The sequence below is a fragment of the Cylas formicarius genome, unplaced genomic scaffold (genome assembly GCF_029955315.1).
Source record: "Cylas formicarius isolate icCylForm1 unplaced genomic scaffold, icCylForm1.1 PGA_scaffold_10__41_contigs__length_53128322, whole genome shotgun sequence".
Classification (NCBI taxonomy): domain Eukaryota; kingdom Metazoa; phylum Arthropoda; class Insecta; order Coleoptera; family Brentidae; genus Cylas; species Cylas formicarius.
The window spans coordinates 714,584-728,451 of NW_026844214.1; the positions used below are offsets into that span (position 1 = coordinate 714,584).

The window sequence follows — 13,868 nt, forward strand, 5'->3', positions numbered from 1 at the left end:
ATTTTCCAGTTTTTTTAAGAGCAGGCTGTGATCGACAGTGTCGAATGAACGGCTCAAATAAAAAATAAGCCTAATGTCGCTGCTTTATTATTAAGATAGATATGCTCCAGAGCATAGTCCATGTGATTAAAAAATTAGTTTTAATTATTATTTAAATATAATTTTGCCAACATAACAACGCCACATTTCTTTTTTCAGTGGGCCCAAAGTTCTTTAAAAAAAAATACCAACCACGATTCGAACGCTTAACTACAATAAACAATACTGGCCAATTTTATTATTACAAACCATTAGAAAATTTTTCACTAGAATGCAGACTCGTTTCAGAAGATGAAAAAGTATTTACTATTAAAAAATAAGTTTAAAAAAAATATATAAAAATAACTGACGACAAATTTACAATTTCATCATTTAAGCTTGTCTTAAATGGGGGGTCCACTTGACGTGATGTTACTCATAATATTGAAAATCAAATTATTTGGGAAGTTAGCAGTTTCAACGTGAAATATTTTTTAAAGAATTCAATTGAATGCGATCTTACTGAATGAAAATTACAACGGCGTTATAAGAAAATGGTCTGAGGAACAAAGATAAACGATGTCGTGGCAGTGAGGGCCTGTATGGGTGCCTAAAAGCCACTGATTGAACATTACGAAAATGTAATTTAGCTCGAAAGTAGGACTGCCTAGAAGAATACGGAAATAAGTTACGCAAATCCAAATTGATATAGATTGAAGCAATATCAAATAATTTAGGATCGAAGGAGTAAAATAGCTGAGTGTCATCAGCAAATGAATGCAAATTGAAATATTCGATGGATCAGAAAAATTAATTAAGAATAATATAGGTCCAAGGACGGAACCTTGCGGTACACCTGACGAAACAGGGAGAAATTCAGAATTTACATTGTCAAGGGTATGGTCTGTTCATAGATATAAGAAAGTGACCAATTGATTTTGAATGGGATTATCCAAGGGTGGCCATGAACATACAATGCAACAAGATTATTACCTAAAGTTTCGGAATTTAAATATAGGTAAAATTGTCGTATGTAATAGAAAATAATTTTATACCTACCTGTGCTTAATATTCTTTGGTTTGGTATACTACTTTGTCTAAGTTTATTAGTAATCATTCTTATTTCGTGTGTAATACAGCGTGCATTGAATCGTGTGCGAATTATTCAAAATATGTGCGAGTCTAGTGTATCTCAGGAGATGCTCCCGCCCAAATGTAGAAAACACTATTCTATTGAGACTAAGGAAGTTATAAACAATGTTTATTTGACTCTCATTGAACGTGGGGCCAGCAAGCAAGCTACTTTAGACGAAAATTCCAACATCCACTGTATGGAAAATTGTGAATAATTCCATTTGAGCGAGGAAAAAAAGAAGCGATGCTGATATTTTCTCGAGTGATCAAGATATAATACGGCGTAAAATTTACCAGTTATACGAGGAACAAAGCGTGCCTACATTAGATATCTTAATTAGGAGGCTTGAAAAAGATGAAACCGGTGTCAAATGTGGCAAAACTACCTTACGGAAGTTTTTGGGTTTTGGATTTAAAAAAATTGACAAAAGGCAAGTTTTAGTGGAATCTTTTAGAATTGGGAAATGGCGACTGGAATATCTCGAAAAAATTAGGATTTACAGACAACAACAAAGGCCAATTATTTACTTGGATGAAACCTGGTTCGACACTTATGATACCCCGGGAAAGGGTTAGGTTGACTCAACTGATAAGTGTAAAACAAACGCGCCATCAAAAAGAGGTAAAAGAATAACTATTTTGCATTCTGGTTCTAAAAATGGATGGATTCCAAATGGACTTTCTCTGTGTGCGAACAATATTAAAGATTCTCCTCTGGATTACAATGAAGACACCACCACTGATTTATTTGAAAGTTGGTTTAAAAACAAACATTCCTCCTAATAGCGTCATTGTAATGGACAATGCAAGTTATCACAGTAGACAGTTGACTAAAACCCCTTCCTCATGTGTCACAAAAGCAACAATCCAAAACTACATGTATAATAACGACATTTATTTTCACGAAGATTTTGCCAAAAAGCAATTAATTGAGGTTCTACAAAGCTTGAACCTACAAAAGGAATACGTCTGTGATAATTATGCAAAAAATTTAGGCCATACAGTTTTAATAATTGTATATTTAATCCCATTGAACATGTTTGGCACCAACTGAAATCTGCCATTCGTCGTAACAATGTAACCGAAGTTTTTAACATCCCTCCACAAAGTTGGGCAAATTCTGTTAAACATATAGAAAAAGCATATATCCATATTGCAAATAATATAGAACAAATAATAATTAGAACAGGCGATGGTAGCGATAGTGATATTGATGTATTATGTGAATAATTTTGAGTAATTTAAGTAGGTAATAAAAATAATTTGTAATTTTATTTTAGAATTAAACATAAATACATACATAAATAAATAAATATCGTTTAGTATCTTTCCTAACAAAACCCCAAAGTAATTAAATTCTAAGCAAAGTACGGACCTGTTGGCTCGCCCGGGTCTTTCCTTAATTCGTATCAGTTAGTCATTTTCTTATATCTATGAACAGACTTTAACTCTCTGATGTCGAAGCCGTAGTAACTCAAATTCGATTTCGTCGATTTTTCGAGAGTAATAAGGGAAGAAGTCAAACGTCAAAGTGTAAAAAGACTATTAGTTTCACTTTTCAAATTTACGACCAATAAATAACGGGGGATGATATTTAAACGACTCGCTGCCTATTTTAAGCGGGGAAATTTATGTCGCCGGTTGCTTTACGTTTTCTTCTAATTTCGGTCGAGAAAACTGGCTTCGCGCATCAACTATCACAGGCGGCGTTTCAAAGTGATCCGTCGCCGTCACCGGCCGTGATTGTCGGTGCGTGACGCATATGGTTGCCTATATGTTCGCTTAACCACCTTGATTTATAAGTCTGCATTCTGTAGTCGGTAGCAACGGTGACGATTTATTGCTTACTTTGCCTATTCGGCGCAAAATGTGCCGTCGAGTATAATTATGAAGCTCCGCTGCCGCCTCTTTCTGCAGTACAAATTGTCCGGAGTCTTTTTTTTGTCTGTTGTCTCGCTCGGAGCATCGGAGTGTGGACGCAGCTACTTAACGATCGCAGGAAATTAGATTTTTTCTCGTTTTTCGGCCGTTTTCGCGCACCATTTGAATATTTCCGCGACGTAAAAGTATATGCAGGGCTTTAAGTACGGGGTGGCCAATAAATAAAACATAATTTTTCTCAGAATATACAGAATAAACGAAGTTTTATTTTATTACATTTTTACATTGGGTAAACACAAATTTATTTTTTTTAAATGGAACGTCCTTTATATTATTACATTTTTGAATTCTACTAAGTTTCTAGGAAAATTTCATATGTAATGTTCTATATGTATGTCTAATAGTTTTTGACTTGTTACTTTCGAATATCAGCATATATCAGCATTCCTTACCCCAATAATCTAATTACCAAGAACCTGGTCGTCCTAAGTGTTTTTCTCGTAATAAGCGATAATGTTAATGCATTTATCGGTATGTATAGAAGCACACCATTGTTTCAATCAGTTCTAATTTGACTTGGTGAATAAATAAAAAAAATAAAATTTTATTTCTAGATGATAAAGTTGCTTTAATTCGGGAGATAGAACGGGTAGAAAAGAAAAGTGATGTGGGACGTCGATACGGATCTACACTGTCGATTGTATCCAAGATTTGGAAGTGCAAAGAAAAAATCATTCAGGCCGAAGCGGCAGGCAGTTCTAGTAAAAAACCAAGAAAGCCAAAATTTGAAGATTTGGATCTGGCAATGTCGAAAAACTAAAAGCAGAAAAGTTTGCTGAACACCTTGGCATTATCGATTTCAAGGCTTCGGAAGGATGGTTGGGGAAGTTCAAATAGGGACATGGTGGCGAGGCACCTGATGTCGACAGAAACGTCACTAACGATCGGCTGGAGAAGACGTGGCCGAAACTAGCAGAAAAGTATCCTGCTGACGATATTTTTAATGCTGACGAAACTGGTATTTTTTACAAAATGACGCCAGATAAAACTCTTAAATTTCGAAGCAAAAAGTGTGTGGGTGGAAAACTCTTTAAAGAACGTATAACAGTGTTAGTAGCTGCCAATATGAGTGGGAGAGAAAAAAGAAAGCTAGTCGTGATTGGAAAATCAACTAACCCACGATGTTTTAAGAACATCAAGCATTTGCCGGTCACTCACAAGGCAAACAAGTCCGTATGGATGACATAGCAAATTTTTGAAGAGGAGATACGGAAATGGGATGCAGAATTAAAGGGAAGCAAAATATTACTTCTCTTAGATAACTGCCCTGCACATCCCCATATTCCAAATCTACGGAATATTGAATTGGCATTTCTTCCATCCAAAACAACAAGTGTATTACAGCCGATGGACCGGAGCGTAACAAAAAGTCTTGAGAGTCGATACAGCAAAAATATTTTAATGGAAATAATCAAGTCCGAAGACAAATTTTCCATGAATATGCTAGATGCAGTCAACTTTTATTAGTAAAGTTTGGAAAGAGAAGAGAGCAGAAACAATTCAACATAATGCGAACAGGACTTGGAACATGATCAGCCACTAAGACAGTGGCAGTTTCGAACAACAATTACGTTTACAAGTGAGGAGTTGGAAGATTTTATGGTGATAGATCAGGATTTGCCTACAACAGCAGACTTGACAGAGGAAGCCATGTTACAACAAGCAAGAAAGAGTGAGGAAGAGCGCCACGAGGAAGAAGTTGACCTGGGACCACCACCAACCATTCAAGAAGCCCTTTGTTCAGTTAAGCTGCTAGAGAAATTTTTTATGTAGCATGGGGAAGATGCCCCTCTCGAAAAAATACTAGCCAAAGTACGAGATGTGTATTGGCATATTAAAAAAATTCAAAATAAAATGACCGATTATTTGAAACATTAATTGTAGTTCTTCAATATTTATATAAAATGTTAGTAAGTAGATGTTAAAGTATGTGTATAAAATAATTAAATGATACAGTTACTTTTTAGGTGTCTATAACTCTTTATAACGAACTCTTTATACAGAAAAAAGGCAGTCCCTTCAATTTCGCTATATAGAGTTCCGACTGTATTTCCTTTTAAATATTTGTGCCTATCGCAAATAATATGCTGTTGCCATATAAGTTCAGTTAGTGTAAGGTGGCTATCATGGCATTGAACAAAACAAGTGCCAAAGTGCTGCCACTATGATTTACCATTTCATAGTTCACCATATTCTTGCTTATGAAGATCCAAAGATTATGTAAATGTATGTGTGCATTATTTATATAGAATAAGACCAAGGATACGCGATAACGTTGGTGAATATTTTATTTACGAAAAATAAAAACAAAATTAATAGCTCACAAAGGATAACAATTCTTGTAACAGTTGTTCAATATGTCCCCCACTTTGAGCAATACAAGTAGTATAAATGGTTTTTAAATACGTTTCTAAATTCGGTCCCATTTAAATAACCGATACCTTCTTCTCTTATCAGACTTTCAAGTTTCTCGTCAGTTGACGGTTTGTGTTTGTAATTAAGTGAACCGTATAGAAAAAAATCTAGGGGAGTTATGTCATTGTTCTATAGTGTTCATTTAAATAGGTGCTAATTTCTTGATTTCTGTGACAAGGGGACAAAGGGATGGATAATATTTAAAAGCTCTAAGTAGTTTTGGGAATTTAAATTCTCAACAAAAAATACTGACCTATAATTCTGAACCTCCAAATGGCGTACCATACTTTGACTGAACTCCACCTGATCTTGTAACTTCCATATGCTTTTACAAATTTACAAATTTTAGTTGAAGTTTTATATATGGACTCATCTGTCCAAATAATGTGCTGAACATGATACCCAAGCAAGCGCTAAATAAATAAATCATGCGTCCAAGGAGGCAGCGTTCGAGCACTTGTTTTCTTTAATTTCCTTCATAGCCACCCCATACTAACTGAACTTATATGGCAACAGCATATTGTTTGTGATAGACAAATGCTTAAAAGGAAATATTTCAAAAAGCAAAAATTTTAGGCATTTACAACCCTATATAAAATTGCCTTAATTTTTAACGCTAAATACGACAAGATTATAAAAATAGGTAGTTTCCATTATAAAAAAAGTTGTTTGGCAGATTTTTTAATTTCATATTTAATCTTATTTTTCGGGTACCCTGTATTAATAATAATATAATCTTTATTTAATATTGTGCGACATAAAAAATACAAAATATAAATTCTAAGTATGAAATTAACGGAAGATAAACGGAAACAAAAGCTAAGCATACAGAAATCAGAATTTTGACTTTACATGACGTCTTAAAAGTCTTTTAAATTTATTAAGAGTATCGCTGTTTTTAAAATGTTTGTTAAAATGGTTTAGGCCTGTATGTAAAATAGAGTTTTGTACATGACTAGAATAACATTATCTCAACTTCTTGTATTGCAGATATCCTTGAAACATAATTGGGAACACACTACCGTTTAAAATTTTAAAAATAAATACATAGACATTAAACAATACTTTTTGCTTTACAGATAAGAAATAAAGAACACTCAAGATGCTTCGAATTGGCGAATATCTGTTACACTTTAGTATACTTCCCATGGGCCTATCTTAAACAATCTGCAATTACTCTAATTTATAATTGGGAAAATTGAACAAACGTGGGGAACAGACTTCTAAACGGGGAGCAGCTAGGCTGTTATATAATAATTTTTGCCCTATTTTAGATATAAAATTAATTCTTTTAGAAAATTTATTCATTATGTTATCGGCATGTGTAGGAAACGTCAGATTTGAGTAAAATATTTCTATTACTATTAGGTACATGTGGCATGACGTAATTCGTTTATGGAAATTTCCTATAAGTTTTTGACACAATTCAGGTTCTATGCCGCCTATTTCGCGTCTAATCTCCTGTTTCAGCTCTGGAAGAGTGTTTGGTTTATTTCTATTCACTCTGCTTTTTAGATATCCCCAAAAAAAAAATCTAGGGGAGTAAGATCGCATTATCGCGGCGGCCAATTGATATCGCCGTTACGTGAGATAATCCGACCAGGAAACTTGCTCCGCAGCAATTGCATCGTTTCTCTGGATGTGTGACAAGTGGCTCGATCCTGTTGGAGCCACAAATCTTCAATGTCCGTACGTTCCAACTGCTCCCGGAAAAAATCAGATATCATGTTTCGATAGTGAACATCATTAACCGTAGAATACTTTTTGAGGATACATTGCTTTTTGAACAATCTCTCTTGGATTTTCTAATCCCCTAATAATGCACTTTTTCTTGATGGGTCATTTTCATAATAGGCTTGCACAATTTATACACGTTGTTCAGTAGTATATTGCTCCATGACTAATTTTGTTTATGTTTTGAGGTTAGAAATGTCATATGATAATGAAAAAATACAGTGGCGTTTCAAGAATATTTCAGATTGTAATGTGGAACTCTTATTGAATCACCCGTTATGTAAAGGTGAGTTTGTATGACGGCATCTATGCTGAAAATGTAATTTTATCGTTTTTATTTTATTATTGTCAAAAATATGACTCCATACACTAAATAGCGCGTACAGTTACATGAGTACTTTATTCGCAATAATAAAAATAAAGCATTGGTTCTTCGGGATTACCGGCAGTTATATTCAGCAAGCAGATTACCCACTAAACAGATTTTTCTTAGAATAGTGCGCAACCTACAAAATGGCTCGGCCATAGAAAACACCACTACGAGCGATGAAAAATACCAAATGCAAGCCTCGCGTAACATTCCAGCCGCAAGTCGCAGTAGCATTAAAAACGCTTTGCATGTAAATAATTATTTTCCATTTAAATTCCTCCCTGCTCAGTTATTAACAGCTGAGGATAAGGATGCACCAGCAATATTTTGCGCTCTGATGATGCGTTACTTTAAATCCAATATATTTGAAAAAGTATTGTGGACTGGTACTGGTCTACTAGTAACAAACACAGTGTTAAAATCAAGGGATCTAACATGAAAATAAATAAGAACTAAAATTTTTACATGACAATTCTTTCGACAACACCGTGTCTTTATCAAATGTAATATTTACAAACTACCTTCTACTATATATACCGAAAAATGACCATAAAACCCTCATTAATGTTGTTGTGAGAATTTAAGTTCAATAAAGGAGAGGTATTTAAATCTAATTGATCCTTAAACAATATATTTGAATGTCTCATTTTGTTAATCTCGATGGCTTCCAATAAATTTAATTTTCTACTTTTTATGGCTGTATGTAAAATAACAAAATTGTCGTCAAAAATGTGCTTTTAGCATCATTTTTGAAATTTGTATAATTAAAATTTGCAATATCTTAAAAACACATACTAAATAATCGTTTTTTACAAGGATTACAATGTTTATTTTTTTTAAAACATTAACCTTGTTTTTTTTGCCGTTGTCGCCCCACAAAAACAATATTTTATTAAAACGGGTGTTAAATATTAAACATTTTATTGAATTATGAAAAAAAAAAGGCGAATGTATCAATTCTGTTTAATTAACTACGAGTTACAAATATATAGGTGTTGGTAAAGTAAAATGCCAGCATCTCTCACAGAATTCGTCAGCCTCGCTGTATTGTATCTGAGATTCTCCTTGACAGTGCTCGATCCAGAATCGTCTCTCCATTTTAGGTAACTTGTGGTACCACGCCTACAAATATTTATACAGGTTGGTCACTTTTGTACGGGTAACTTGCAAACCATTAAACATTTAAGGTGGTTAAATGGGATAAAAAGGTGTCTAACTAGATGAATAAATAATAAATAAAAATAAGAAAAATAAATAAGCCACATAAATTGCAAAAAAGGAGATAAACGCAATTAAAATTGTTCCAAGTTCAACTCCTATATAGTACATAGCAACCATTTTAAAATCATTAGGTCGCGTCAGATAACTACAGTAAAAAAAGAAAATGTGTACGTGTATATAAAAATCAAAAATTGGATAGAAAGTTTTAGGACTGAACTTACTCGAAAATCAGTTGCAATTTGCTTGTTGGCTGAACATTTGGCTTTTTTTTAAGTTTAATGGTGATAAGGCTTTTAAAGAGAGAATAATGGTATTGTAAAGTTTGTAAACGTTATAGGAGAAGCTTCTCTGAAAAAGAGACGTTCTGTGTGGTGGCGGAGATATAAGACCCCTGAATCTAAGATTCAGTCTGTGAACATCTGTCCGATATGTTGTTTTATTTGTCAAGTAAGGAGGACGGTTATTAAAAATAATGTTTTGAAAAAATACCAAGGAGTGTAGTCTACGCCTATTCTGCATATTCAACCACTTAGCATCCTGTAGTTTGTGTGAGACTGGATCATATTTTCTTAACGTACTGGGGTCAAATGAATATAATACTAATACAAAATTGCTGGTATAAATTGTAAATAAAAGTGGCCCCAGTATGGAACCTTGCGGCACACCGCAACTAACAGTTTCTCTAGCTGATTCACCTAAACTTGTTTCAACATCCTGAATAGTGAATAACAATTTTACAAAAATAAAAATTGTAGGATGCAAAATGAGACTTTTCGGTATTCATTTATTTCTTCTACTTTGGAGAGCCGATTCTTTGTGAAAACCTGAGCTAAACTTATAGTTTAATTGTCACGAACCTGCTGGGAGTGGTTGATCCATGAGAGCTCCAACTCGTTCCCGAACTTCGTGGCAACATCTGTCGCTTTTTTAATCATTTTAAAAGCATCTGTGTAGTTATTGGTTTTCGCTAGGTAGTAATACGTTTTGAGATGATATAACCTGCAAATTCATAGTTATGCCGAATCTTGTAACCTAAGGACATGTTCTACGCCTAGGAAAATGAGAACCACTGATTTAGTATTGACCCAAAAACAAAAATCGATCGGGCTAAAATCTGGGCTACGTGCCGGCCGTTCAAGAAGCGAGCCATTTATGGGAACAATTTAAAATAAAGACAATTTCTTACAGTTAGCTCAAAATAAAACAAAAAAAAAGCTTTTATCACCCTGGCTTTGGTACATAAATTTATCTGGCAAGTCGAAATACTTTTATACAAGAATATGCGCGTCGCTTAAATGGAAGAAAAGTAGCGCATGTATATGACAAATAACAATAGATACAGGATGAAAATGAAAATGTACATTTTTGAAAAACCACTATATGTTTCTTATTATAGAAGTTGAAATGTTCAAATTTTGAGTGTCAAAAAATGTTGGCTTACTATGTTGAGTACGGCCGAAGTCAAGTCAAGTTTTTCTTATCGGCACCATATTGAATTTCTATATTTTCAAAAACCTCTGTAAAAATGCTTTCATTGGTCAAGATAAGTCCGTAAAAATAACAAACATGAGATTTCAGCATAGTAGGCTTAGTTATTGCTATTCAATTTTAAAACGCATTTAAATAATGAGCGGACAAGACAGAGGTCGAGAAAATTGAAAAGAGAGGATCGAGAAAAGAAGTCACTAAAATTTTTATACATACCTTTGAAGACAACAAACGAAAAAAATACACAGAATTTTACAATATTTAATTTATGTTGTTTTTCCTGTTTTATATTTGTCTAAACATAAATGTGTTATACATGGCACGCAACGTAGGACGCCTAATTTTTTTAAAATCCAGATCATTTTTTGGCATATACATACATACGTTAGTTTTATTCCATTTAAGCTACACTAGATCTCTTACAATTTCCAATATCATCTGTACTTCATCTTATACTGGACACCCTGTACAGAGAATTTTATGTATCAAAAATTTATCGTAGGACCACAAATTCAATATGCTAATTTTTTTATTTATTTATTTTTATTATTTTATTTTTTATTTATTTTTAATTTATCAAAACTCCGTTTTGATGAGCTATAGAAGATGGAAATGTTTAAACACAACCCTATAATGTAAATATATTTTTGTACAAATAAAACAATACACTATAAAATCTGGAAACCCATGGCAGATATGAACAATTCTTGGACTCTCCTGAAGATTTCAATTATTATAATTTTATTCATACAGGGTGCCCCAAAAATGTCCCGCAGACATCAACTTTGTTATTTTAACTGAAACATTATGTATATTTCGACATTTTTGAAATCCTTGGTTCAAATAAGTGACCTAAGGGGACAGCCTTAAATTCAACAACAACGGGTGTTATCTTAAACCTCGAATATCTCAAAGAGTAACAGAAATTTAAATATAAGATAATTTTTTTGAAAAAATTGCGATTTTGTTGAATGAATTCGCCAAAACAGCGTCAAACCTATTGAGTAGTGCATCATCTCCTTAGTCTGTGGTTAAATTTTCGTTGCAATATCTGGATAAGTAGCGTCACAACACAATTTTATATTGAGCAATAATTTTCTGCCTAAATTATGCAAAATTCGAATAGGAATGTTTCAAGAAAGTGACCCTTATTTTAACCAAGGAATCCAAAAATATCGAAATATACAGGTTGTTCTATTTAAAATAACAAAGTTGATGTTGGGGACACTTTTGGGACACCCTGTATCAACAAAATTATAATATCTTAAATCTTCAGGAGAGTCCAAGTTTTGTACGAAACTCTTTTTCGTATCTCCTATGGGTTTTCACATCGTATAGTGGATCGTTTTATTTAGCACACTGTGTACATTTTTCGATGTGAAATGTGCAATTAAATTTTCTTTCATTCATTATTCAAGGTTGAGAAAAGAAAATCGCGGAACAGATTTTGCAGATTTTACCGCACGGCTTACTCTTTGACGTTTGTCAATTCTGACAGTCATGTCAGTGAAGTATTCGCGTTGTTTTTCAAAAATGTACCCGAAAACTAACGGTCGTAGAAAAAGTATAGTATGCTATACTATTCCCAATAGGTGACGCACCTCGGCAAAATTATTTTCACCGATTTGGATGCTTTGAACAACTCCTTAAGCAGCTGATCGATTCGTCTAGCGGCGCCGTCAGCGGCCGCGATATTTTTCTTGTCCATTTTCATCACCATCAAAACGATCAAACCTTCCAACAAATAAAGAGCCGTCGACAGATTCGCCACCGTTTCACCCTCGCTCCTCAATCTGAAATTCATGGCGTCTTCTTCCCAAATAAAAGCCCCCTCCCAGTTTCCCGTTCGGATATTCCTGCGTGCAAAAATATTTGTTCTGTCATTATTATTATTAATACAGTAGAGACTCTATATAGCGAAATTGAAGGGACTGCTTTTTTTCCGTTATAAAGAGTTTCTGTTATAAAGAGTTATAATAATACGCATATGGGTTCTGTAATTAATTATTTTATATACATATTTAACATCAACTTAGGAATATTTTATATAAATTCTTAAGAACTACATTTAATGTCTCAAATAGTAGGTCATTTTCTTTTGAATTTTTTTAGTATGGCAATACGCATCTCGTACTTTGGCTTGTATTTTCACTATTTCTTCGAAAGGGCCATCTTCCCCATGACACATAAAAAAATTCTCTAGCAGCTTAATTGAATATAGGGCTTATTGGTGGTGGTCCCAGATCAACTTCTTCATCTTCTTCTTTCTCTTGGTGCTCTTCCTCACCCTTTCTTGCTTGTTGTAATATGTTGTAGGCAAATCCTGATCTATCACCGTAAAATCTTGCAACTCCTCACTTGTAAACGTAATTGTTGTTTGAAACTGCTTTATCCACTCGCTTAGTGACTGATCATCTCTTCTCCAAATTTTACCAATAAAGTTGAATGCATCTAGCATATTAATGGATAATTTGTCTTCGGACTCGATTCTTTCCATTAAAATGTTTTTCCTGTATTGATTCTTAACACTTCTCATTACGCTCTGGTCCATCGGCTGTAATTCAATATTCCTTAAATTTGGAAAATGGGGATGTGCAGGTCAGTTATCTAAGAGAAGTATTTTCCTAACCTTTAATTCTGCATCCCATTTCCGAAAAAATACCAATTTCGTCAGCATTAAACATGTCGTCAGCAGGGCACATATCTGCTAGTTTTCACCACGTCTTCTCCAGCCAATCCTTAGTGACGTTTTTGTCGACATCAAGGGCTTCGCCACTTATCTGTCCATAATTTGTACCATGTTATACAGAGTTTAGCTATAGGGCGTTTTCACTGTGCTATCGTTATGATATTATTATTATCATTATTATTATTATTATTATTATTATTATTATTATTATTTTTATTTTTATTAATATTATTATTATTACTCTGTGACCTATTATGACCTATTCGTAATAAAAAATGCTTCTAGGGCTTAAAAAGTAGCAACGAAAATCTCATTGTTATTTTTTTATATATTCTTAAATAAAGCCAGAAAAAAAATAAAAACAATTTTTTTTTTAGTTTTCTCAACAGCACTTCATTAATCATCTTCATATCGCTTATGGTTTTCAACATCCCAATAAAAGACATTCTTATCTTTTTCTTAAATTTTTTTTATTGTATTAATTATTAACAATTAAAATTGAAATACTTCATACTTAAATTTCTCTAAGGATGTAAGTATGAAAAGAAAAAACCATCTTATGTTTTGTTTTATTGTCACGCCGAACTTTTTATTTTATTTTATTTATTCTTTTTATTTATTTATTGCTTTTGAATATCTGCTCCACAATAAAAAAAATAAATAAAAATATAAAATTCGTCCGGTGGAAGAAAACGGGACATTTGAAAGCGGCAGAGTATTTTCATTCATTCGTCTTCGCCGTATGGCGTACAGGCTTACAAAGCGAAACAATATGCAATTGCTCAAAAAAAGTGGTTAAAGTTATTTTCAAATCATCATAAATAAAGATAAACCAATCTTTGATCTGATTAAGAAAAA

At 33.4% G+C, this 13,868-nt stretch overlaps 1 protein-coding gene across 1 annotated transcript in view; it reads right to left on the reverse strand.

Moving 5' to 3' along the window:
- Positions 1–8,590: 8,590 nt before the first annotated feature.
- LOC132708058 (adenylate cyclase type 10-like) overlaps positions 8,591–13,868 on the reverse strand; it is a 63,991-nt gene continuing 58,713 nt past the window's right edge. The window contains exons 26-28 of the mRNA XM_060680162.1: positions 11,923–12,177; positions 9,691–9,832; positions 8,591–8,734 (exon numbers count right to left, since the gene is read on the reverse strand). Coding sequence (XP_060536145.1) covers positions 8,591–8,734; positions 9,691–9,832; positions 11,923–12,177 — 541 coding nt within the window. The remainder of the gene's footprint in view (positions 8,735–9,690; positions 9,833–11,922; positions 12,178–13,868) is intronic.